We start from the raw sequence: 27,545 nt of genomic DNA on the forward strand, positions 1-27,545 counted from the left end.
AACAAAGAAAATTGCCCGGGACGAAGGTAGGAAAAGCCCGTAGCTATGTATTTTCAGCGCCGACACGCGGTTGCGGCGGACAGACATCTCTTTTTATCTTCATGCTTAAGCGACCGGCTGCGGTAAACGTACTACTGCTCGGTAAAGCCCCTAGGAATTCTGATTACTGATTTACGAGGTTCCGGTCTTCCGAGGAGAAACCGATCTTCCTCGAGAAGGCAGACGGACCCAAAGCAGATGCCATGAATGCGCTCCGAGAAACAGAGAGAGAGAAGGAGAGGGAGAGAAAGAGAGAGAGAGAGGAGATAATCCTATCAGAAGTACTTATAGTTCGGGCGTTGCCACTCTCTTACTCTGTACCTTCTCTTCCGTAACTAGTATCGGTTCCATCCTACTTAACTTCTACAACTCGTCCACCGGCCCATCTATTAAATCTGATATTGAAGTATATCTTAGGTATAACGTATAGAACTAAATTATAATTCGGTGGAAACGCTTAGGAATTTATCTGTACAAGAGAAGCGAACGTCAGAGAGACAAACTAAAATGCAATACTTTCGTGATATAAAAGTCACTCGTTTCGAAACAGCGTCATTTGATTTTTCGACAGTATTGCGGAAATCGTTCGGCAATTAGCGTACTAATATCGCGCTAATTACGAGTACAAAAAAAATTGTTTGCGGTTATAATAATGAAAACAGCACGTCGGCTGTTACAGGGAAATAACCCCGTAATCTGCCGTGACTGTCTTATCCTTGATGTATGCTCGCCCTTCTCGAGCGGGAACATTAGAAACGAGAAGGTAAGAGAATATTGCCTCGTCCCAAGAGTGAAGTATATCGAGCATCACGTTACTTAGCTTTTAACGGGTATTAATACAATTTACGGTGTCCGTGCCATGCCTTACATTGAAAACTTCACCGCTGTCATTTACATTTTTACGGTTTATTAAATGAAAAAGCAAACAAACATCCTTGATCTAAAAATATTTTAAAGCATAATAATTTATCATATTAATTTAAATTACGTATTAATTTATGTCACATGTCAAGTGAAAATAAATCAAATTTTTTTTTTTTAACACAAATTATTTTTCTATCAGAATAAAGTTACCATGTTGTAAATTGTATTAGTCGTGACGATTAGACAATAAGTGTTCGAGAAGATACGTTGTTCGAAATAACGCGAAATAAATGCGATTCAAACGTCAACGCTGACTATTTGCCATCTTTCGGTGACACAGTAGCGATACATGATAAAATATCAAAAAAGTGCACCAAGAAACGCACGATAACAGGGTTGCCTCGTATCAGCTGGTCGTGACACACGCGGGGTACGAAATTTTCTCGTACGTATTGGCGAGACGTCCGTGGTATTCGAGTCGAATAGCATGACGCTTTCATCAGTAGGTTTTCGTGGTCGTAGCGACCAATATCGATCAATCCCTCGTATACGCATATCCGGAAAAAATCACTAATATCGAAACGCAATCCCGGCGCTAACTAAGTCTTTCTTTCGAAATTATTCACGCGCGACATCAATCAATCTTCATAAACTAATTCCAGAAAGTGGCAAAATATAAATACTTATCGTTGATCGATTTTAATTAATAATTTCAGTATCTCAAAATTAGTAAAAAAAAAACAAAAAACAATGTTAATCATTGAAAATAGTTTTAATTATCATTCCGTTTAAATGTACGTACTAAAAATAAAAATATTGTGGGAAACAGCCACTGCAATGCAGTAGCAAAAGTATTTCTCAGTAGAACGTTGTACGGACGAATTGTCGCATCCGAAAGAAAATCCCGTACATGTTTAAGTAAAAAAATATTATTTATTAGCTACCGTGTTAGCCAGTTGATACTCTTTGCGCAAAACATGCGTATTTGTCGATGTGTTTAAAACACGCGCAGTCTCGGTAGTGCAATTGGCTCTAATTTCCCGTGGGCACCATTCGTCATCTGATTTTGTAGTTGTATCTGAAGTCCGAATTACTTGCGAAGGAGGCGCATAATTTAGTCTTAATCGATGGCTGTCACACCATGCGATATTAATATCCACTCTGAAATTATTTCGTGAAATTGATAGCGTCCCTCCTGAGAAATCTCGTCGTCGAAACCACTCAATCAAGTCATTACCAGAACTTAATAAAGTTCGGGATGTGGAGGTATAAATCTATAGTTTCATAGATAACGTTATTAAAAATGTTATTAAACCTCAACGTTATTAAAAATAACCGGTTTTCTCTTTAAAGCAGTACACTATTACTTTTATTAAAATTCAATATTATTATATAGAGATTATACAGAGTAGGTATTTTCTGATATTTATAATATAACACATTCCTTGTAATATAATTCACATTAATAATTAATTTTTATTAACTTATTTAACAAAAAGAAGACTTCAAATAATTTTCATTACAGAAAGCAAGGCAGAAACTTTTGTACTAATTGTAATTCGATAACAAATGCATTATTTCTTATATTTTTAAGCTTTGTAAAAATGATAAAATATGCGATCAATCTTGGAACAAAAATATGATCGCGCGCGTACTTTTTCGCGGAGAAAAGTTAGGAAAATCCAGGAAAACATGAGTGATTAATTTAACAGTCAGAAATGTTGCGGCTACATGTGCATGCCGAAAGCACACATTTGCGGTCACAACGGACCAGACTTCACGTGTTCCACCTAAATGTGGTCAACCAATTAGTGCCTCGTTTTCAGCCGAGTTAGCTGGAGCCAATGCATTACAAACGTCTCTCAATTTAATAAGTGCAGCTTCCATTGCATCATATAAATTCCGATATAATGAATGAGTCTCATCAGCCGAGCATACATACGTGTACAATCCGGTACGCCATTAGTTACATCTCTCTATCATTCATCCTCAAATGCGAAACTAAACAAAACTCCATCTTTCTCTTGTAGATATTTCTATTATAAAGAGAAGGAGCGTATTGCGAGAATGTACAATAAAATACATTATCGTATCTATTTCACGGGACGTACTTATGTCGAAATGCATTCGCTGCTAAACAAAAAAAAAAATGCAATAAAACGGGAAAATAAATTTAATTATATTCGTGCTTAATTACCGTTGCTTAAATTTCAAGCACCAGGGGTATTCCAGGGCCAGCTTTATAATCTGCAAGAATCGGCTGTATCGATTCCTTCGGATAAAATATGCGCTGCTTTATGCACTAACTCATAACTTCCCACCTACATCGGGTGACTCGATGTATCGATAATTCCGCGTGCTCGGCCAGCGCGCGTTCCACCTATTATCGGAATACCGGAAAAACGATAGCGCCGCGCCATTAATCCCACTGATAACCGTTATTTAAGTGAACCGCGGGAACGTTCCGCTTGTTATTCTTAACAAACAAAAATTTGCAATAAAAACCGAGCAATCTCATCGTTAGATCTCCGCGCAATTAATATACTTAAAAGGTTAGCTGAACAGAAATAATTAAGCTCGTGTAAAATAAATTTTGAAAATTAATATCTCATGCATAAATTTCATGTTACACGCTGAATGTTTGCCAAATAATTATTTCAAAAAGTATGTGGTACCAATTATAATACAATCTGATAATCGTGTAACACGCAATTGATCAAATTTTAAGCTACATTTTATTTTAAAGAAAAAAATATTTTTATTCTTCTCTGAAATTATTCAGTCTCTTTAAAATTAAATCCTCACAGCTTTGGCTGTTCTATAATAAAACCAGCACTCCAATGTAGCTTGAATGTGTATTGAGCGCTTGCCAGATAATTTAGAGACGTACCGAAACAATAAATGTTATGGTGCAATAGACCGGTACTTGACGGAGGGAGATATATATTTTTTAGGAGAATTAATCATATCACAATCACGACAGATATGTCAAGAGTGATTGTAAACAGCGGTCATCCCGTTGCTAAACTATCATTCAACGACGAGAGGCACGTCACTAGATATGTTGCATCGTTCACGCACGAAATTGGTGGAAAAAAAAAGAAAAAAAAAGAGAGAGAGAAAAAAAAAAGATAAATCTCATTTGTCGAGAGTTGTTCTATTGCATATGTATGAAAACGATTCCTGTGTTTACACGTGACAACGAGAATGCAGCAGTTAACTTATTTATTTTAAAAGATTTATTTCACCACATAAAACGCATCAAATTTCTCCTTTTTTTCTCTCTCTCTCTCTCTCTCTCTCTCTCTCTTTGCTTCTTTTTTTTTTTTTATTAATCTCAGAATTAATCGCTCCAGCTACGTATATCAAATTTCAATAAAAATCTAAAATCTAAAGAAATGGCGACGGTGTAAGGAAAAGTCCAGCTGCTACGGCTACCGTGGCGTAAAATCGTGGAAAGGGTTTTTGGCAACATTCACCGAAAACGCATAGCTTTCCGCGGCAGCGAATCCAATTTCCCGGCGCGCGCGTCGCGACGTGCAGGCGATAACGCAGGTGCGGCGCGCCGCAACACGGTGGCTGAAATTAATCACTCTGATAAATAATAATAACCGGCGGTACACTCGCGCCTAGTTAGTTCGTTATTAATACGCAATTCATATTAAACGGGCCCTTCTCGCGCGCCGGTAACGACATACGGGGCCGAACGTCCCCTGTACCTCGCAACCTGGTAAGCACTGACAGGACACTAGCCGTTCCGGGCGCTTCGTGTGCGTGCGTGCGTGCGACGTGTGTTGCTGGTGGCCCCACGCGGGGGTCACAACCTTGTTACTTTATGCGCGTATTGGACACATCTCATAATTAATGTGCCGTAATTAATCGGCGCCGGCCGGACGCGGTGTGGACATTAGTCGCGCGGGACATGTACCGTGCGCAGCATCACGGCGTGGCGAGAGTTTCTAAATAACTCCACGGACGTACGACGGCGGGACGCGGTGCTTTTTGTCTTCGAATCCGACAAGCTCGTTTCATCGCTCGACAGCGGCAGTTGGGGGCGAAAAGGGACGACCATTGTATCAAGCATTCCGAGCGTGCAGCCTGTTCGTTGTTACGTAAATATCTTTAAATTATTGAATGTAATGGAAATTGTAGAAACCGTAGAGAAAATATGTTTAATATGCGCGTATTAGGTATTCCCACAAAACGATAGCTAAAAATTGTAAAAGCATCACTGTGCCACGCGACCGCGAGAATTATTAATTAACGTTGCACGAAAATTTATTTCAATAATATAAAGTTCTTAAAGCGCGGAAAAAAAAATCTTTTTAAGAGAATGTTTACATTTTTATTAAAAAGATTGCGTATAAAGATGCAAGATGCAAGACAATACAATCTCGAGGCAGTCCTTCGCGCTTTAATAACAGTGTTACCGAAGAAGGAACGGCAAGAAGAAGGTCCGAGCTGACGAAGAAAGGACTTGACGAGCAGACAATGGGACGGAATCAACGTTCAAACAATCACTATCTCCAACGACGTCGTCGACGTATACGCCGACGTTGTTGATAATAATTCCGACGGTAGACAATGCGAGGCTACAACGTCGAGAGCGAGGAATGGCGCTAGGCGGGCGGAAATGCGCTAGGCCGTGCGAGATAAGCTTTTAATTTTCACCCGAGCCCCGAGACCCGACAATGCCACCAAATTAAAACGCCCTTTGCGAGGCGCACGGCAGCACGCGGACGCGACTACGTTTTGCATAATCACTTTACGAGCGAACAAAATCCGCCGAAATAACGGCCGACTTCCCCGACGGTGGTCGCGTGGTCGCCCGCGATTTGTCGAATTTTACGACTGGATCGGACAGCGGTACGAGCATGCTGTCGTTGTCAAAATTTACGGAGCTCTACGTGGGTTTATTATAAAAAAAAAAAGAAAAAAAAAGAAACAAAATTTATTATTTCCGATGCGCTACGTTGCAACAAAAGTTATAAAGCAAATAATTCTTTACAATCTTGCGATAAAACAGCAACGCGCTGAAAAAAAAGACTGTTTGTTTAAAACGTTAGGGTATTAATTTGCAAAATTCGGTTCGCTAGTGTTTATTGAGAGCCGGCGAAGTTCAGTAAAAGTCCCACTTGCGCCGAACGTGAAAAGAAAGTGCGAAGTTTCGACGTCGGGATCAGTAAAGCGCAGCTGCACGTGGAGAGACAGCTGCGGTGTAATGTTGCCGTGGCGCAAGTTTCAAACTGTTACGGTGTAATAGCATTAATTACAATAATCCATTACGAAATCTGCGGAATATCCTGGCGGACATAAAGCGATTATTTGTTGGAACGTGGCGCCGCAACAGTGATAATCCAATACCGAGCGTACTACGATAACACATAAGCGTATTCATAATTGGGGGAAGAGTGTTTTCCGCGCAGTAGAAACGCTGTTGATGTAAATTAACAGTCCCTATGTATCTCTCCGCAAGAATTAATTTCTAAATTCCTGAATACGTACAAGCCGTATGCAGATGCTCGGTATGAAGATACGAAACCAAAGCGCGCCGCTCAACCGTACACGTCGTCTATATCGAGTTAGTCGTAGCGGAGAAAGAAAAAAAAAGGAGGCGCAACAAATTAACAATGATAAAAAACGGAGATGGCGAAAGCTTTTTTTTTTTTTCTTTTTTTTTTACCCCGACCTCCAGCGATAATAGGCGGAAATTAAAGCGAAGCACCGAGCTCGCATAATTGTTTTACGAGCGGATGAAATTCATGAAGAACTCTTCTCAATGTGAACGAATGTTTCCTTTTGAGATGTCAGGTTTATGCGGAACTTTCTGCGCCTTTGTCACTCTGCGGCATAAATATTACAATATCTCCGCGAATACTCGATCGTGAAACTCAAAGTGGCCGGCCCCCAGAGTTGTCGAGACATCAAATAATGTCGATAATGAAGTCAAAAATAACCATTGATTCGTACCGCTGCCCTACATTTCTTTCCTCGTAAAGCTTCAAGGATCAAATCCAAATAAATGTCACTAATCCGCTAGCAAAAAAAAAAGAAAAAAAAAAATTTAAGCGATCATATTTTTCTCATATTTTTAATACGTAAAATAAAATAACTTGCGATATATTAAATTTAAAACGCCAATTTTAAACGCGTTCTTAAAAAGTAATCCGCTAGAAAAAGACAAAAAAAAAATTTCTAAAAAAAAAAAAAATAAAATAAAATAAAATCGTACGAGATATACTAAGATTAGGACAGAACATTGTATCCCTGCGTTGATGGATTTATTGTAACAATCCTTTTGCCGGTGGAACCAAACTGGAATCCCCGATGGCAGTTACATCGTAATGATATAGTGTCGTACGCCACTAGAAGTTTACGTTAATGGGACGAGAGCCGGGGTAAAATGTGTCCGAAGTTTAGACGTCACCGGCGCGGCTTTAAGAAGTTGCCTCGGGTGACGCTCCTCCGGGATGGAATCTATTGTGCTACCCAGCCCGAGTTTAGCATGCAGGATAGTCCATCGAAGCGATGGTGTAGTACAGCGAAGGGCACATGGAATATAGGCTTTTGTCAGGAAGTTTCTTCCTTCCGTTCGAGTTCAGTGATTATATTGGCTTAGTTTAAGAACGACGTGCTTGGATACAACGGGTAAAATATGCTTGCCCGCGCTGTCTTTCTTCTCCGCGCACGTACTCTCTGCCCTTCGCCCTTTTAGATTCAGCTGTAGCGTCTCTATTATCGGGAGATTCACATCGAGAATCTGGTAAACTGAACAATCGCATTCTGAGTCTTTTTACGAGATTGGGAAAGCGGCGAACAAAATTGTGAGAATGTTTAGTCGGTATAACGAGATAAATGATTCATTCGGTGGTTGAAATGCTGCTAAATTCCTATCAAATAAGTTAGTATATGCATAGTATTAAATTTATGAAATAATTGTTAACTATAACTCGGTTTACGTTTTGCGTACGTTATATTGTCAAATAAAATCTGATATTTTAAAATAGAATTTACGAAAATTGACATAAAAATTTATTATTCAACTTGTACAATAAAGAGAAAAAAAAAATTTAATATAATTAAAAACTTAATATCATAAACTAAATATTATATCTGATTAATTTCAAATCGACTTTTTTCGTCGATGTAAAAAAAAAGTTACCATTAAAAAATAATTTAATTTAAAACGTGTATAAATTATATAAATACATAAATTGAAAAATTTAATGCATTACGATATTTCTGTCATATTTTTAATAAAGTAAGATCATCTACAGATTAGCTAAAGAAGCTGCGGTTAAAAAGACATCCGGTGGTTCTGGCGTTTTCTGTATATTTCCGCGCGATGATATATCTAGACGAAAGGTACATCAGGTAGTCATGACTACTAATTTCCTCTATGTCCGTTTTCCCGGTAGACATTTCCTTAGAAGCGTCACGTTTCTGAGCTGGTACTTGCAATTCATATTAAGCAAATCAAGTTTCGCATATTGATTCGAACGATAATCTGATATTTATTTCTCCCCGTCGGAAAATTATTACTTTCCTTACGTGTGCTTCTCGTGTGCTTTATTTTTAACATACTACAATCTATTGAGATTTTCGAATGACAACCAAGTAATGCAACCAATGAAACGTATAAAAATTACATTAAATAAAAAAAAATAAACCACTTCATAAAAGCGTCGTGATGAAATATTTTTAAAAGCTCATTCCGTTAAAAGTTGTAACGCGCGCTTGAGTGTGTTCGTGAAGTTTTTCACAATTTCGCTAGCTGCCCCGTTAATCCAACTACGCGGCCGAGATATATACATATTTAGATGCGAAAATGCATAACAACGAGAATATTTCAAGACATTGCATCTCAATTTTTAGCGCCACTTTTGCGAGTTAAAGTTAAATTGCTTTAACTTTCCGACATCCTCTTCCAGTCCAGTCGTATTTCATCTTCGAAACAACTTTGTAGGCAAATAGCAACATCATCGTGTAAAACATATATTTCTGTTGCCTCTTTATCATGATAATATAATTAAAGTTCCCGCTTCGTTAAATACCCTCTCTCGAAATATAATATTTAATTACAACTCTCGGAGTTCTTTCACCGGCGGAACCTCACCTCAAATTATCTCGCCCATTGGTTCTCATTAACACCGCGAGTGAAAAGAACCGTTGACTTTGTAATCACGAAGAGAAAAAGAACGTGAAGTAGTTTGCGATAAACCGTTGACGTCGCGCACAAGCCACGTCGGAAAAAGATGAGCGTTACAGCAGACGGTGCTACCTCGCTTCTCGATTCGCGCTTTTCGACTACACCGCGACGCGGATAAAAATTTTCCTGGAATTTTCCATTACCCGACGAACGTGATTCCGTGTCCGGCAGAGTATTATCGATGCGTCGTAGTATCGTGCCGTATCGAAATTTTCACATACCAATTACGGAAAATCGAAGCCGGCGGAATGCGCTAAACAAGCAAAAGGTAAACACAGCCTGCGGACATCATGGAAATTAAAATTCATATTAGGTGCAACTTCCACTGTTAGAATCATAAATTTTCATTATGTTTTCGTAGCAGAATTGGAATCCCGAAAAATATTTATCTTAAATTTTACTTCTCAATATGCGGCCATAAAATAAATGCAGAGAAATGTTCATCTTTCCATATTTATTATAGCAAACAAGATTACATAAAATATATGCGTAAGGATAATTAGCTTCGAATTTATTTTAAAAATAAAATCCGACGTTTCTTCAAATTTTATAAAAAAAAATAAAAAAATTATTACTGAATCAATTTTTTCAACTAAATATTAAAAACAGATAATAATACAAATAACATAAAATAATGATATTAATAATCAATTACAATAAAATTTACTGATTTCGATAATAAAACAACCGGTTTAAAATTGACGTAATAATTTTGTAACAGATTACTTTTTATTGAAGATCCATTCACAATTACAAATGCAAAAGCGTTATCCCGCAATTATCACGACACGTGAAATTGCAATATACACGTATTTTCATTCATACAGATGCAGTACATGATACCGTATGATTACTAATTACGCGCTTCGAGTTCATGGTCTACCACAACGTCATCGTTCATTCATTAAGAGACGTTAAGCGAGACCCGACCAAAAACTCGCTATTCGTCGAGAGTGTTCTTGGTAGTAGATCTCATTTATATTCATCAGCGGGTTGGTGGTCGTACGTACGTATACATGCACGTCGTGTCGGTGCAATCAGTGGATCTTGCGCGACAGACTCAACGTTCATTTGCTCGCGCTTTGAGTCACGATATTAAGACTCCAATTAAGCAGCTTCGTCGACTTGGAAACTAATAAGCCATTGGATAACCCCAACGCGTATTCAGAATGCGCATCTGTATATTTCGGACGTCGATGTGAGAAGGCAGGAAACTACCGGAAAGATCGCTCTTCCGCATCCGCCATCCCTCCTAACAATGTCGCCGTCGTCGACAAGGAGCCGAGAGACACGTATAGACGGAGGGTGAGAAAGCTGTACGTATAATGACGCGGCGTGTGTCCTTTGAAACGACTTGCAAACAGTGATGCAAGCGCTCGGAGGGAAAAGGGTGGAAATGGCTGGTTGAATGAGAGGAATCTCTCGGAATTACCGTGGGTCGTAGTTTAATCTTAGCGCTACCATCAATTCTCGGAATTTAATCCTTTGCCACAAACCCATTATTTTCAAGAAACGGGCTGGTCGTCCGTCAAAACGCTTCGCGGCGACGCGCCGCCGGTCGGAAAAACGAACCGCCGCGAAACACAATTTCATATATAAATTACGAGACGTTTTCACGCGCTTGCGTATGTTCACTGAAACTAAAGATTTAATATTGTTTTTTTTTTATAATATAAAAATACATGTGTATTGCATTTTAAATATTTTTGAATATTAAAAAGATTGAAGAGTTATAATCTAATTAAATTTTTAAAGATTTCTTTAAGAGTCAAATCTTGTCGATAAAAAGATATTACTATTACAAAATAATAATTAAAAGATAAATACATTTAGATATTGTTACCAAAGTAAAATAGAAATTTTTCGTTAATTTTTTAAAAGAAAGGCAACGTTTGTCGACAAAAATAAACTGTCTATAACGCGCGCGATTTCATTATCATCTATCGATCGACGGATTCGCAAACAAAAGTAAAAACAGACAGACTGCCATCGATTCCGTATTTATATAAAAGAATTCATTCTCTAAGGCGACTGTTAAACGCAAATTAAAAAGCGGCGAGCACAACAAAAGAATGCGCACAATGAAAACTGCAATGAAAACTACTTTCTGGTCTTGAAAAATGTCACAAAAGCATTTGAGGAATTAACCGAGTGGCCGGAACAATTCCTCAGGATTCTCTTGCAGCGGCAATTTAGTGTAAAATAGTTTGCACGACAGTTTCGTGCGCCATGAAAATAACACAATCCCACATAGACTGTGAAAATAACATTCCCGCGTTTCGAAGAGAGATGTACACCTTCGGCGAGATCGTCTTTACGTAACAATCCCTTGCGTGAAAACTTTTATTTTCCCGTAACTGATTCATTATACATATAGGCGTTTAATTAAAACTGAAACAAATATCGTCGAAGAAATACATAATTTTAAAATCTCTTTCTTTATAATATTTTCTTTCTTTATACGAGGTCCCGCGTATACCTTCGATACGTCAAGTACGAAGTTCTTACAGAGGGTTTCGCTTTAAAAAATTTGTAATGGTCATTTCGCAAGTGACGTCTATCTCCGACGCGAATGGAGTTTTCGAGTTAACATCTCCGTCTCCCATGCATTATGCAAGATGCGCGCACATGCACATTCGTCGCACCGGAAGTGGCGGTAAATCGGATCTGAAACTCCCGATATATAACGCGAACGATGCGCCCTTCCACCTCTTCACGCGTTTGCATATAAATAATATCGCTAGATGGCGGCGCCGAATCATAAAGTCCCTGCGAAACGTGAAGTTGCGGTTTGACTACCTCACTTGTCTACATGCCTACACGTATACAATGTTTCTGATCGATCGTTCATGCAAGTGAAGAGTGAGAAGCTCCTCGTATCACATATATTTTTCAGTTCCGAAATTTATGTATGACCTTCCATCGAGAGATCCTAAGATAGAATCTTTCCTCATCGCCGAGCGGCGCACATTATCGATTTAAAGCGCAAACTTGACTTAGGCATCAAATCGCTTCCAAATTCAATAAACCACTGAATAAGTGGATGGCTCTCACATCGAGAAAATCAACTCGTCGGCCAATTTGTTAAAGAGACTGCCATAAAAGATTTCTAGATAAATTCTATTTCGGTAGAGGATTATCGTAAATTAGCACCGTTGACGTAAAACTAAACAATTTTTCGCGAATAAACGCTTTTTAAAATAAAATATCAGATTATTATATAGCAATAAAAAAAAGTTTAATTTAGGATTAATAAGTGTTTTAATGAGTTTTTATAAAATGTGTACAAAATTATTCTGTTTAATAATTAATTAAAATAAAATAAAATAAAATAAAATAAAAAAAAATTAAAATAAAAAAAATTAAAATTAAAATAAAATAAAATAAAAAAAAATAAAATAAAAAAAAATTAAAATTAAAAAAATTAAATATAAAATAAAATAAAATAAAATGAAATAAAATAAAATAAAATTAAAAATAATACGATTTCTCTTTAAAAGGAAGTAAACTCGGAGGTGTGAAATTTACTGCCGATAATTTCTAGTTTTTTTTAAAGAAAAGGAAAAAGTGATATCGATAAATCATGCAGCGCCGAGCAGCACTAACCTTAGCGAATCTTTCTTGCGTGTCGAGGATCTCAATGAATAACGACACCTTATCGTCCATGATCTTGAAACCATTCCTCGGCTGCGCCAATAGCTGTTGAATCGCTTGCGACGTGGTGAGCGGTGTCGCCGGGCTCGTTGCCGGCGTGGAAGTCCTCGTTCCGGTACTTCCACTGCTGGAATTGCTATTGTGAAGGTGCGTGCAGCCGAGGAAAATCGGATTGCCATTTGGCGAAACACCGCACGTGAAAGGTCGAAAGGGCAGCCCGTGAAATGTCGGACTTGGTCGCGGGGCGGACGTGCGAAGCAGCGTTTGAGCTGACGGAAGAGATAATCGTCGCACAGCACTCTGATTCTGCTGTTGCTGATGTAATTGCTGGTTCTGCTGAGATTTGGAGGGCGATTTAAGAATTTGATAATCGCTAGCGGCCGAAGGTAGCGACCGATATCCGGAGTCCGAGGGGGAAGCGGGCGGCATCGGTGCCCCCTGCGGCGTCGTGGCGATACTGTGAGGTCGAGGCCGAAGAGCGGCGCCTAATGTCCAGGTGTTAGAATTTCCGGGATTAGTCAGTACGCTCAAACAGGGCCCTTGTGACGTGGGCGTGGGTGGCTGAGGGTGTGGCATGGTCGAGGCGTACGCTCTACGAGGTACGGGTTGATGTAGAACCAACCCGGAGGCGCCCCATTGTATAGGCTCCCCTGGTGTGCGAGCGGTCGTGGATACGTTTGTTGGTGTTGCTGTTGTAGCTGGAGGCAGACCTGTTGAAGCTGTAACGGGTGTTGAGGCGATGCTGTGAGGCCGCCTAGGTAAGGGCTGCTGGCCGTTCCATAAAGATTGTGGTGGTACAGCGCTGCGAGTCGCGGATACCACGCCGCCGCCGCCGCCGTTGCTGCCGCCGGCGGCTGGTGGACCGTTACACCTTGGCTCCTGTTGACCGTTGACGCCGCCATTGATGCCATTGTTGTTGCCGGTGGGTAGAGATACTGGAGTACCGGCGACCGAATGGGCACGCCGTTGTACCACTCCTGGTACACCGCATGCGGTTGCATTTGGTGTAACACCTGAGTTCCACGCTGTCGGTGCTGCTGCTCCTGGAGTTGATGTTGTTGATGGTAATGATGTCGCTGCGGTTGCTCTACCACCGAGTTGACCAAGGGGAGGTTGGATACTGTGGAATGGTGGAGCGGCAATACTATGAGGACGCCTCGGTGCTGCTGGGTGTGGTAACCCGTTGGGTGTAGAGCGAACTTTATTTGCGCCGGATGCTGGTATCGGGGCAGGTGGTGTGTAGAGGGGGAATCCGTGACCATTGTGACTCGGGCTACGGGTGGGCAGCTGATTGATCGGGGACGATCGCAGATTGTTGTGCTGCTGCTGCTCGTTCTGGTGTTGCTGATGCTCGTTGACGGAACTTCCTCGATTTGAGGGGGAGGGGTGTGCTGGGGCCGGTGGAGGCGGGGGTTCCAGCAGATTTTCAAGTTCTGCAGACAACGACCACGCTGAGGGTATTGCTGATAATGTTGGTACTGCTGGTAACGCTGGAAGTTGGACGGTACTTGCTGAACCGCCGCCGCCGCCACCGGGCTCGGAGTTGTTGATTGCGGCAGCAGTATTTGGCGAGGCGGACTTGTTGACGTGTGCGGTGCGTCCGCCGCCGATGAGAGCGGTGACGTGCTGTAGATGACGATCATTCAGACTCGCGCGTCCGTTCACATTGCGATAGAAGCCGGGGCCCGGTGCGAGATTCAAACTCGTCGGTTTCTGTTTCACTCCGCCGTTGGGCTGCGGAGAGATGGCGGATTTCGGCTCGCCCATTTGGTTTTATCGGCGCGAGGACACAGCCGATCAGGTGTCCAAGTTCACGAACATCGCCTTGGCCGATTGCAATTCTGATGCGAAGGCTCGCAATGTACTGTGAGTTTATCGATCTTCGTTTAAACGCAAAATTTCCATATTAAAAAATCTAATTCGCAATATATAAACGAAAATATTTTCGATTAAAAAAAAAAAATTTTCTTTTAAACTGCTTTAAACTTTAAAATTTAACATCGTTATTGGCGCAAAACTACTCAGGATTTATTACCTGCCCTTTCATATAAGAAAATTAAAGTTCTATTACGATAAATTCAAAATTATAATTTATCCGCACAATATTATACCGAATATCATAAGTCTCTGTATTTATCTTTCCTCTGTGTTAACAATTTTATTAATTGCTGATAATTCGATGCAACGTTCAATATTTTGCAAAGTAATGGTACGGATTTATTCGTTTACCACGTCGTTTTTTTTTTAGGCCGTTTAAATCGCAGTCATTGGCTTAAATAATTATAACAACATTTTAAAATTGCAGACAATCGATTTCAAGTCTTTGCACGTCGATCAAAATGCACAATGTATAAAGCAATGTAACTCACGTGTATATCGATCTCGCTTATTGATAATATTCCGTTAAATCATTAATTAAAATAACAATTCACTGCTGATTTTAACATTAATTCTGAATATTACTAGCCGAATAATTAATTCTCTTAAAAACTTGTTGTTTTTACGATAATTATATCTCAATCAAATCTTCAAACTGTTGTCTCATACTATCAATAACGTCGCGTTATTCTTCACTAAAGTTACCGGCAATTTTTAATTATATTTCACTATAAATATCGATGCTCACTAAAATTTCTAAATATTTTTTTTAATCACCTACGGACGTTATAAGTTTTCTCAATTATTGTATAATTATATTCCGAACTGTTCAATGAAATTGTTCTTCTATTCGTTGCCCCAGCACTCTCGATCATTATTTCAGTTCCGAATCTTTAACGCTTGATGTGTAGGAACGGTGAAAAATGCAATCGTGTGACACGACACGTGGCCGGTTGTTTAAACTGCAGCAAGATTATAATCAAATTATAATCAGACATCAGCTTTAATCTGTTTATTAGCTTGGTCAACGAATAATCTTCGCTGAATTACCGCAAAATTTCATCGATACGTATATTCTTCCGTCAGTTAACACGATGAGAAATAATTTTCACTACGTGCATCGCACACTCCGAACTTAAAATCCACCATCCGAATTTCGAAATATTTAAAGATACTCAAGAGAGGCCGGCTTTTTAATTTAATTATTTTAATTTAATTATTTTAATTTAACTATTTTAAATTTCTAACAATTGCGAAATAAATAGGTAGAATTTTTCTATTATCGTAACAATAGGCCAGACATTTTCGCTCTTCGACAGGTGTTTATTTCAATTATCACGATTTCCAGACGACTATTGTACTCCCCGACTCGCGATCAAGCAAACCTTCCTCGATCTCTTCCAATTCTTCTTGATTCTCTTTACTGTCATTCTCGCAGCTTTCTTTCCGGTTCACCAATGCACAATTTCGTTCACTTTACTCATTCGTTCCCCGCGGATCTTCTCGAAGAGCCTCCTCAGTATTCGATATCCAGGTGACAGCCGGCCGAGATGCGGTGACGTCTCGTTGATTTGAAACTTCGACCGGCAATGTCTGTCGTTCGCGGATCGGCAACGAGTACCATGCTTCAGCCGAAGGACGCACTTTGCCGGCAAGAATTCTCGCGAGCGGGCGAAACGGGCGCGTTACCGGTGCTTCTTACCGGCGAACGACGAACGCGTGAGTTCAATGTGCGCGGGTCAGGAATCGAAGAGGGAAGTTCGGGACAGGAGGTCAGTCGGGTGAGACTGACGCGTGGCTGCCGTGCCGGGGGCGGAGTGGCGTGTTCCTCTTTGGAATACGGCGGGATTCGAGCCGCGACGAGACGCACGCCTGCGCCGCACAGCCGACTACTACTCCCGACGTCGCCTCCTCCGCCTCATCTCCTCCTCGTCCATCTCGCGCCGTCCACCCGGCCCTCCCGCTCTCATCTCCCGCCACACTCACCCCCAGGAACATCGGCGCAGTCCTGCAGCACCTCCCCCCTCTCCCCGTCACACTATCGCATCCTCTCGCCTCCGCGTCGGCAACAGCGACGACGTCGACGACGACGATGTTCCCATTTCTCTCCGAAGGATACTGCCAGCTCGCTGTACATTTGGCAAAGGGATAGGGAAGACCGACGGAATAAGGGCGAAAGGGAGAGAAATCGTGTTTATACCTTTTCAGGATAACGCATTGAGGGTGCACCTACCCATTACGTTCCTTTCGCTGCGAATTTCCGGATGCGCCCGACGAGTACGTACACGTATCGATCTCGTTAATTTGCACGCCCAATCAATTGATATCAAATTCGATACGCGATTAACTTCGTCCAGTTACAGCGCGATGCAGTCAAATGATAGAAAATACCCTTCGCAAAGCATTCCATCAATTAAGCGCGTGAAAAATACCGCGGCGGGACGGAACCGTTACAAAATATCGCGCAAATTTTGTAGAAAGGATGAATAACCGTCTCGGCGCACGCATATATCTGGGAGCCGTAATAATATAAAAAGATAGTAAAAGAAAAGATGAATAAAAATAAAAAGGTAAAAGAAGTAAAATGGGATCTTTATCTTCGCAAGAGTGTTCACTGATATTCACAGAATAGTTATCTCGACGTACCCGCCATTCCTTGTACGTACTGTTTTTCTTGCTACCATCTCAGTTTATCCTTCGGCTTCGCCTCGCTCTTACTATTTCCGTAATGTATACAGCATACGTCGACCATTAGAATCCTCCTTTACCGGACAAGTCGAGAGACGGAGTGTTGACTACGAAAACGCGCGGAACAATGATAATATCTGCGGGGCGAAGAGAATTTCGGCGCGAAAAGTCTTCGAGCGCCGCACTTTTAGGTAAATGATCTCCGTGATCAATTTAAAAGTCGCTTTCAATAGATACATAAGCTCATTAGAAGAGAATATAATTTAGAAAAAAAAAATATATATATATAAAAGTACCGAGAAATAATAAGAGTAAAAAATAAAACGATGCTACAGCTATCTCTCCGAAAATGCCACGACACATTTTGTGCATTCATCATCTGTCTCGCAACCTCTGTCTATCTCACGTAATTTATCTATAAAGCTGCTAAGGTAATGCGAACGATGTACGTCAACTAAATTCCCTCTTCATAGCCCGCCATAGAACCTTTAACAAATCTTTACGCGCAATCTCGCGATTAAAAAAATAAAGATCAAGAGCGCGTTTTTTTTTCTTTTTTTTTACGGCCCCATAAAAACGGCGAAACGGGCGAATTTATGCGGCGATAATTAAAAATTGATTTCGAGCTAAACTGCACTTTTATTACGCAGAAATAAATAAATTAAATTAATTCTCTATTAAATACAATTGTTTAGCGCAATTAAAGATTCAGCAATTCAACAAAGGCCACCTAGCTTCTTATTAAATTTATAGATTTCTCTATAATTTCCTTCTTCTCAGATTAAAAAAATTTTTATGATTTTCTGGACTCTGTATTTTATATATTACACTTTTATCGATTGCATCGCGATGTCGATGTAAGTTATATCCCCCGCAAGAACATATAAGTTATTGATATCTTAGGTAACTTGTTCTAGCAACATCGAACTTCTCGCATGAACAATGCATGTCGTCAAAGTCTCGTTGCTTGCGTCAAGAGTTAAAGCAAGTAAAAATTAAATCTTAAACAAACAAAAAAGAGCAGGAACGTGCTTCTCTAATGTCGTCTTTAATTAAACACATATGCGTGATATGTTTATCACTCAATTAGATATATCTATACGTAATTATACGTTTTCTTATGCAGATAAATAATTATTACAAACAACAAAAAAATAAATAATATTCGCTACGCAAAATTAAATTAAATCACCACCAAGCACGATGCGTTCATCTAAACAAATTTAATTTATTTATTAACCGGTGACCGCAAAGTTCTGTCGAATTGTCTGATAAAATAATATTTCATTAATGTTTCTTGCATTATGCACAATTCGTTTTGGTACGGATGCTATTTCCGACGCGGCAACTACTTCCTAGTTGACGGATACAAATGGAAACAGCAGATTTCCACGAACACCGAAACTTATTCGATTCGGTAGGCAACTATCGAACGAGATTACGGGAAGTTCCGATGAGGCAGCGATGCCGTAGCTGCCGGTAGATAAATCATTTGCTATAACCCGACGCACAAAGCGAAATAATAAAAGCGCTCCTTCGGCGAACAGGCCAGCCGTCGACGGAAGTAAGGAAAAAAAGAAATAAAGAAAGAAAGAAAGAAAAAAGGAAGGAAAGAAAGAGAGGAGGACAGACCAGTCTCAATGAAAGAAATCTCCGCGGGTAAATGACACTGGGCTTATATACCGGATGTATAATCCGCTTGCGCGAGATACGCGAAAGTCGATCGAATCAACCCACATAGAAATCTAAAGCTAATCCAGAAGTGATCATGTTTTGCTTTCGTACGCTACGCGAGAAATTATCCGAAAGATCCAGAGTAGTTTCATTAAAAAAAAAAAAATCTAGGATTACGTTTTATCACTGGCATATTATGAATTACGCACTCCGATCGGATGTGCAGTAAATCTTTAAAGATAGAATACATATTTAGACATTTCTCTATGCGTTCATACGGAACGTCATTAAAGATTCAAGCAGCACAAGGGATTACTGGACCAAATGTTGACCGAGATGCCACAATAGGTTAGTTAGTAGACACACGTTAACCACAACAGACAGGAAGCGCTAAATGAGCAACGAACAGCAATCCGGCCTTTGACGGCCGCTTATATAAGCTTCATCTTATACTCCTTGCTCTGTTTTTAATATTCGCCTGAGTAGATTAGCAAAAAGTAATAATTCGATATTTATACCGCTTTAAGAAATTACATATTATCTCACAAAGACGATTTGTGTTTTACACAATACGCGAATTTTTCTAAGTTAGCGCCGGGGTAAAAAAAAAAAAAAAAAAAAAAAAAATACCAAACGGAAAGCGGAACTTCGAAGGAAACTTCGAAAAGAACGGCTGACGAGACAGTCATAAGAAACCGAACTCACGTCACAATATTTCATTTTTCTCTTCGTCCTCACTTTTCGCTCTTTCGCTTCTTCTATTTAATCCCGCAATCCGATAAAAAGTTGTACACTTATGCGCGCGTATACAAGGGCACGAGGCCACATCTTTTCGATTGCGGAGCACCTATTTATGCAGAAATAAAAATTTACGAGCAGCTAGGAGTGACTTATTCTTTAATTTAAGTCTTTGCAGCTAATAACTTAAACATTTTTGACTTTACTAAAAACTAAGCTTTACTAAAAACTTTTCTTTTCTTTTTTGTCTCTGATATATTGCATTCTTATCTTTGAGCATATACCGAGAATATCTTCAACTTAGCTGTATTATACATATACGCGATAGAGGCACCGCGACGCTGCGATTCTTCGCGAGGAGTAAGTACTCGGCTATAGTGAGTTCGCTTACTCGCGAGTATTTTTGTGCGGAACGAGTGGCTTTGTGAAAGGAGAATGGTTAGAGTAAGTGCTACTGTGAAATATGGGTTACCAAGTTAAGGGTGAGGAGGCAAATGGGGACAGACGCGCGCTTTAATGATACATCCTCCGGGTTGCTTCTTTTACGAAATCTCACTCAATTAAGTTCCCGCTTGATTCTTATCACTAGCATCCTCTCGCTTTCTTTTAAGAAAAGACGAATTATTACGAAGAGAGCGAGTGGCGATTTGATTAATTGCAAAAAGAAGTTGAGAAAACATATTCGAGTTTATAATACCTAATTATTATTATTCGTTTAAGAATTTATCTTTTAAAAAAATATTTAAATTACTGCTTAATATAAAATAAAAATATTTAATATTAATTATACTATCACGTATAATATAACAGTCAAACAAAAATCTCGAACTTCACGATAGTGCGAGAAATAAAAATGTTCTCGAATTTATCAAGATAATAATAATGCGCGCAATATTGTTCTAAGCCAATAATCGGATGTTCCGCTTTAACGCAACAAAAATCTCATATCGTCCATTAGCGTCTAATTGAAATTCTCTTTTGCATCAGCGAATCCTCGTCGTTTTGTAATTGAACGGCCGCGTCGTTCTCGCCGTTTCCACACAGCAATTATATTTTACTAAATGCACGACGAAACATTCGAACTTTTCAATTACCGTCAAAGCCAATTAAAATTCACAACTTTACCGTAAAAATCGATTCAAGCCGAGATACAATAACTTATTCCAAGTAAAACAAGCGTGATACACGAACGAGTTCTCGAAGATGCAATCGGTGGAAAATTTAATGCAGCTTCTTTAATAATGAGCAAGGCACTCGAACAAATGAAGAAATAAGTTGGAAACATTTCGATCGCGTTAACAATTATCCACTTTACAACTAAATCGTTCCTACGTGGATTAGCTAATGCACTCACCCAAATGTGAATCGCTCTCTTTCTCGAGATAATAAAACGTGGAGCACAATTTGCTTACCTGTAACAAAAAGCAAATAAAAAATAATCAGTATAACATGTACAAAATTTCCGGAAAAATTAGCATATCATCGTTATAAAAAAGATCGTTATAAGACGAAAATACACGGCACGCAGTACGTACGTTACGACGGGAAATGCTTCCCCGTTGAAATTTTTAATTATAAAGCGGCTCATCACTCTTTACTTAATTAAAGTCTGCGGTGTATACATAATAACAGCTGTTTCGTCATTCTTTTAACTTTTTGCGCCACGTCTTGTTGACGACGAGACAGCACGAAGCTCAAAGTTCACATCCGATGACAATAGATGCCCGCGCGCTGAAAGAACTTGAGAACGGCAATACAGCCGCCGTCAAATAAACTTTTTGTCGTGTGCCACCCTCCGTCTCTGTACCGCGCTTTGTTACCAATTTAACTAGCGAATTAACAGCCCGTCAGCACTCGTGCCGGCATTCGGTATTGTACGCAAAAGCATAAAGCTAGAAATATAAACGCGGACAGATGTACGTACATAATCGAACGGTTAAAGTTGAAAGTCCACGGAAATTACGCTTAACTTGCGCTTTATTCGAAACACGGTTATTCTCCCGAAATAACGCAAGTAATTATGCGCCATCGAAATTTTGCACGCTCGCGATTAGATGTTCGACATACGACGAGCGAACATGAACGGACGGATGAATTCATTTCGTCGCGTCTCTATTTTCCATTGTCCCGACGCGAGAATTTTTGTCCTCGTTCTCGCGCAATTTCTCTCTTCGCATCGACCGATCTCGCAAAGTTCCCAGTGCCTCGAATCCTGGGCTATGAGACCTGGTCGCAAAAACGTTCCATCCATTACGCGTTCGGACGATCGGAAAGTGTTTGAGGTCGAACAAAGTTTTTCCATCGTTCATCAGCACGCTGGATGTCTCGGGGGAGCTATCGGGAAGCAGTCCACGGCCGAGACAATAAGTTACACCACATAAACTAGCGCCATAAAGATTCCGTCCCCCGTAAAGAAAGGACAATTTTTGCCGGCCAGCCAGTGGCAGAAGTGACGGCGGCGTTCTTTTCTGTACGCAGGATAAAATTCCCATCGTCTTCCGGCGAGATCACCCGTTGAACCAACACGCACAACGTTCCAACATCTTTCATTGCAATAACTGAATTTTTCCGCGCCGCCGTCTCTGTATCCACCGGAGTTTCATCGATTCGTCGCAGAATCTCTCCCGCAGATATGCGACGGAAAAGAACTTTTACACCGCGCGACGCGAGTCTCGTTTGGAATTTTTCATTTCCCCAATGACGAACGACTTCATACAAAGTCGTGTTCCGCGCGCGATTTCAATGCAAGATGTTGCACGCTAACAATACCTGAGATGATTGTGGGAGTAAGAGATATCCGAGCTTAAAACATAATACCGACACAAGCATATCAAATATCCCGCACGCGGCTTCTATTCAACGTTTGAAATTTCAGGAAAAATTATTTATAACGCGCGACGTTAAATTTAAAGAAAACGGAGACATTGTGCGGGGTCCTTAAAACAGCAATTGTTATATTGTTTAATTCAATTGAATTGGTATCAAATGCAATCAGGTCCGATACAGTTTATATCTTATCCTATCTTAACAAACTATCAAATCGGCGATTTTAAAGTTTGATTTAATTTTAATATTTAATTAATATGTTCAGACAAAGACGATCTTCGCGATTTTCGAGATCGAGGATGACCTGATGAAAGCACCGTCTTTGTCTGAACATACTAATTAAATATTACAATTAAATCAAACGAGAATAACGAATAGATAGGCGCGGAGGGCGGGGGTAGGCGGGAGGGGGGGGGGCAGGGTGAGAGCGAGAGCGAGCCTACGTGCCGCACGCTAGGTATATTCTCCCACTACTCCCACTCTCGCTTTGTCTTTCTCCAGCGGTCGCGCGAGCACACGTAATCACTACGCAATACACAGCAGCCATCGTGTGTCCGAACGGAGGTGATACTTATTTGCGTATTGCGTACAACGAAAGCCTCGCGATACGAAAAGTATCTTCTCCTTCCTATTTTCCGTGTGAGAAGAGTACGTGCGATACTTTGTGTACGGAGAGCACGTGTGATTCTCCGTGTGAGAAGAGCACGTGTCGCAGTCGGTTCGTCGGTCGTTCCGGGAGTTCCGGAAAGTATTCGAGCGTAATTTCTTGGCTTTATTCTAAACGCGAATGCCGGTCAGGAACGCGCGAAAGTAATGAATAATTTTCGCGATTGTAAAATCACGGTTCGCGAGTGTCCAGTATCAATAAAAGGCATAATATTTTAAAATATATTAAAAATAATTAAAACCGCACAGGGTTTGTTCTAGTTGAATAACATAAAAATTCGAATGAGCAAGAAAGGCAGATTAAAAAAAAAAAAAAAACGTCCTATTCACGACGAAGTTCAAATCTTTTTCATTGCCGTTCACCGCGCGATTGTTCGATACGCTGTTTCAGCGAATGCTGATTTGACAGCTCATCTGACCTTCTGATTCGTTGCCTCGATTCCTTTTTTTTTCTTTCTGCGATGCGCCTTTCCACCCGTGAGACCATTGTACCGTAGTAACTTCTGTCGACTCGATTTTTGAATGCTCTGTCTATTAAATCAGCATCAGACGCAGCTACCCATAACCTGTCACGCTTTGACATGCTAAATTTAATTTCAGACCCAAAGAACGATTGCTTTCCCGAATAAAAAATAAATTATATAAAATTGTTCATTAAATTTCTCTTCATAAAACACAATAAAATATAATATTAAGATCTTCAACTGTAACGATATATTATTAATTGATTATCTCATCGAAAAGATACGTCTAATGAATAATACAAATATGTATTTTCATACGCGGTTTGGTGAGCCTGACGATCAGCGGAAACTTACTGTGCATTTCTCTTTTTAAAACTCTACAAAATGCAAGACTGTTCGTAACCGTTATTAAGAGAAGATCTCTATACTGCAAATCCAGACTGCGATATTAACGTTCGCGTTCCCATCACGTGCGTTTCATTAAAATGAAACGTGCCGGCTTCGTATTCGACCCCACTCTGTCAGATTCGCATTCAGTATCACAAAAGCGTATTGCGTAAAAGCGAATAAAACACGTAAACCTCTAGTGGATGAGATAAAGTAAAACAAATCAAATAAATCGTGCTGAAAATCGATAGTAGCTCGAATCAATAATGCGCTCGGCTATTCCTCAATAAATATAATTCACAATCTGATGTAACTTTTAATCACGTACTTTACTCTAAATCAGTAAATCAATCACTTTTCATTGATCTCTTATCTTTGATAATAAAAATTTAAAAATATTGCTAGAAAATACTTCATTAAATAAAAAGTCTTTAAAAAATTACTAATATAAATACTAAACTAATTTTTCTACCTTAATTATTTATTAATTTATCTTCGTAATCATTATTATTAATTTCAATTTTATTATTTGATTATTAAATATAATTTATGCAAACTAGTTTTTTTTAACTCACAATAATTTAGATGTACTTGCGTTAATATCCTGCAGTTTACCGTAACTCAGTCCGATATATTATACAAGACGCGTAATTTAAAGACACTTGATTCTTTCGAATGCGACGCCGGTGACATATCGTACAAGCCACGACGTTAACGACGCGAACGTCACGATGTAATTCTTTCGGTTTGTTACGCGACAGTGACGACATAGATTCGTAGAACAATTTCTCGAAGTCCCCGAGGATTCTGCGAGCAGTGGATGTTTTTCAATTTGGTGTCCACTAAGGGCGCAATGGGTAGGGAGAGCGGAGGGAAGAGCGGAGAAAAAAAGGAACGAGTTGCGGATCCTCTACTCGTCGGCGGCAAGATAAACGACGGAAGGGCTTTAAACCTCGCACGAGAGATAAATTAGCTTGTCCGGCAGGTGGCCTCCGGTTTTTAGAAGCCAGCTACGAGAAGGAATTGCGGATGGTAGCTTCCACTTACGAATTGAAATTAACAGGAGCATTCATATTCCGCGGCATTCCTAACATTTATATGAATCAAGAACAAAGTATTAATTGCGCGCAAAAAAAGAAATTTTTTTATGTGAACCCAACTTTGCAAGCAATTCGGTATATGAGAGCAACTTAGTTAAAAGTGTCACCGTTGATCAGATTTAATATTTTTATCGAAATTAAACAGTAATATATTTGGCGTATTTCATATTAATGTAAAGTAATTGTTCTTAATTACAAATTTTAAATTAGCTTAATAATACTGTTAAAAGAAAAAAGATTTATCACAAATAAACAATGTAGGAAAGAGAACAACCGAAAGAAATTCACAAAGAAAATACATACTTATATACGAAGCCTACAGTGCCATTAGTTTCGTATCGTCAGCGATTGTCGATACCAAAAGAGAATCGTTCATTCGATCTGGGATAGCATCCGAAAAGACAACGGGTAGGTAGACGAAGTTAACGACGTAAGAGATAAAGAAGAAATAAAAAGTAGAAGAAACCTACTCAGCAGAGAGTGCGACTCAATGACGAAGAGCCGAGGCTCCAGAAATAGCAGCTTTGATATCGAAATAATTGAGTTTATTCTTCTTCCGGTAACGCCAGAATGCGCATTTCTTTCATCTGCTGCAGTCTTTAATAGTGCGGATGACTAGACGGGAACAACTTATTTTCTGAAACTTTCAGATGCTCAGCTATATATATATATATATATATATATATATATTTTTTTTTTTTTTTTTAATTTAAAATATAATATTACGCTCACGACCAATAAATAAGTTTCTCGTTTAAGTATTTGATGCGCGCACGTTTTTAACTTTTTATAAAAAATTAATGAAAATATTAGTTATTAAAAAATCTTTAAAAAAATTAATGTAACTCAATTTCTTAAAGTGTTTATTATCGCAAATTATATCTATATCGTAATTTTTTTTTTATGGCAAAAGAGGATTACAACATTTTTATTTCTAAGTAATGGAAAAAAAAATTACAAAGATTACTATGCTGCAATAAAATATTTAAGTACGCTGGTTCAGATAATTGAAATGGTTTTCATGAATATTACGTTTTGCTGGCGCACGAATTTAATATGACAATGCATTCAATTAAAGCCAATAAAATATCTCGTTATTATGGATCAAGAATTCTTTGTGTTCCAATTAAAAAGACACTTATAACAAAAGACTTGTCTTTTTATATTTTGCATTCATTATTTTAATAAATATTCTTATTCAGATCATTTACTTTCGTAGACTTGTCAAATATTAAAATAAATAATTCCACAGTTAAAATGTAATTAATTAATTAATTAATACATTCTATATATATAAAACGTATTTCTCATTACATATTTAACAATAATAAAATTATTATTTCAATATTTTTATTCATTCACTAATTTTTTTTTTTTCGTTTTTTTGCATAACACACAAAAATTCTTTTTCCAAATGCAATGGCGAGTACGAATAAACCTTGACACATATTCAACTCGGGCAAGTTTATCACTGGAATGATTTCGGAAAGCGCGATTTGAAGCACCTATCGAAAAATCGTTTCCGCTTGCCAGCTCAGTGGTCTCACTCACACGCGCGCCTGTTCCAATGTTTCCAATAACTATTTTCAAGAACACATTTTCCGCGGGCATTGTAATACGCGGTGAATTTACGCTTCCCAATGGTTTTCTTTTACACGCGCGGTGGTTCCCTATTTCAAGGAAACGCCGGAAGGGACACTACCGCCACTGACGATGCACTCGACTTTTTGCTGTCGTTCAGTGCCGCGGCATTATCCGGCGCCGATAGCTACATCCTCTCGGGCAACATCTTACGAGACTCACCGAACCCCTTAATACAAAACATTCCCGACAGTGGAATTTAAATAGAGCGGCCTGTTTAGCCCAGGGCGAGCTCCGTTCGTCGTATCCGACCCCTCGGCGCATAACTGGAGCACGCGCCTCCGCTATTCCCCTCGCTATCTTTATCAGTCATTTTATTCACCGAATACACGGAATGATTGGCTGTTATCAGGTACCCTTCAAGTACAGGCTATATTAAGAAATCGACGCTTTGATACAGAGTCTCGAGATATACCGGCGTCTTGAGCATAATTTTTAGCCGTAACACGTGGCCTTTCGTTCTATTTTAAACGAAACTTAAGCTAGTAAAAAAAATTTAAATAAATACCTCGCGTAAAACGTGCATGTCGATTTGCATAAAATTTAAAATGACAGAACCGTAGGCAAAGTATAATTTTATTATTACGGAAAGGAAAGTAAGAATATTTTTAATCAACATTATTCGGCTTAATCGATTATTCATGATTGTAAATTGTCTCGAAAGGGTTTGCAAAGGAGAAATATCTCAGCCGTTAATTCCACATAACCGCAGGTGTG

The 27,545-nt window shown here is 39.3% G+C and overlaps 2 protein-coding genes across 12 annotated transcripts in view; both read right to left on the minus strand.

Moving 5' to 3' along the window:
• The window catches only part of LOC139108386 (nascent polypeptide-associated complex subunit alpha, muscle-specific form-like), a 48,992-nt gene extending 27,911 nt beyond the window's left edge, over positions 1-21,081 (minus strand). The window contains exon 1 of the mRNA XM_070666623.1: positions 12,719-21,081. Within this exon, the coding sequence (XP_070522724.1) occupies positions 12,719-14,533 (1,815 nt within the window). The 5' untranslated portion in view covers positions 14,534-21,081. The remainder of the gene's footprint in view (positions 1-12,718) is intronic.
• LOC139108380 (dystrophin, isoforms A/C/F/G/H) overlaps positions 1-27,545 on the minus strand; it is a 344,440-nt gene that overhangs the window by 188,327 nt on the left and 128,568 nt on the right. The gene's annotated exons all lie outside the window — the stretch shown is intronic.

This window comes from Cardiocondyla obscurior, linkage group LG15 (assembly GCF_019399895.1).
Source record: "Cardiocondyla obscurior isolate alpha-2009 linkage group LG15, Cobs3.1, whole genome shotgun sequence".
Classification (NCBI taxonomy): Eukaryota; Metazoa; Arthropoda; class Insecta; order Hymenoptera; family Formicidae; genus Cardiocondyla; species Cardiocondyla obscurior.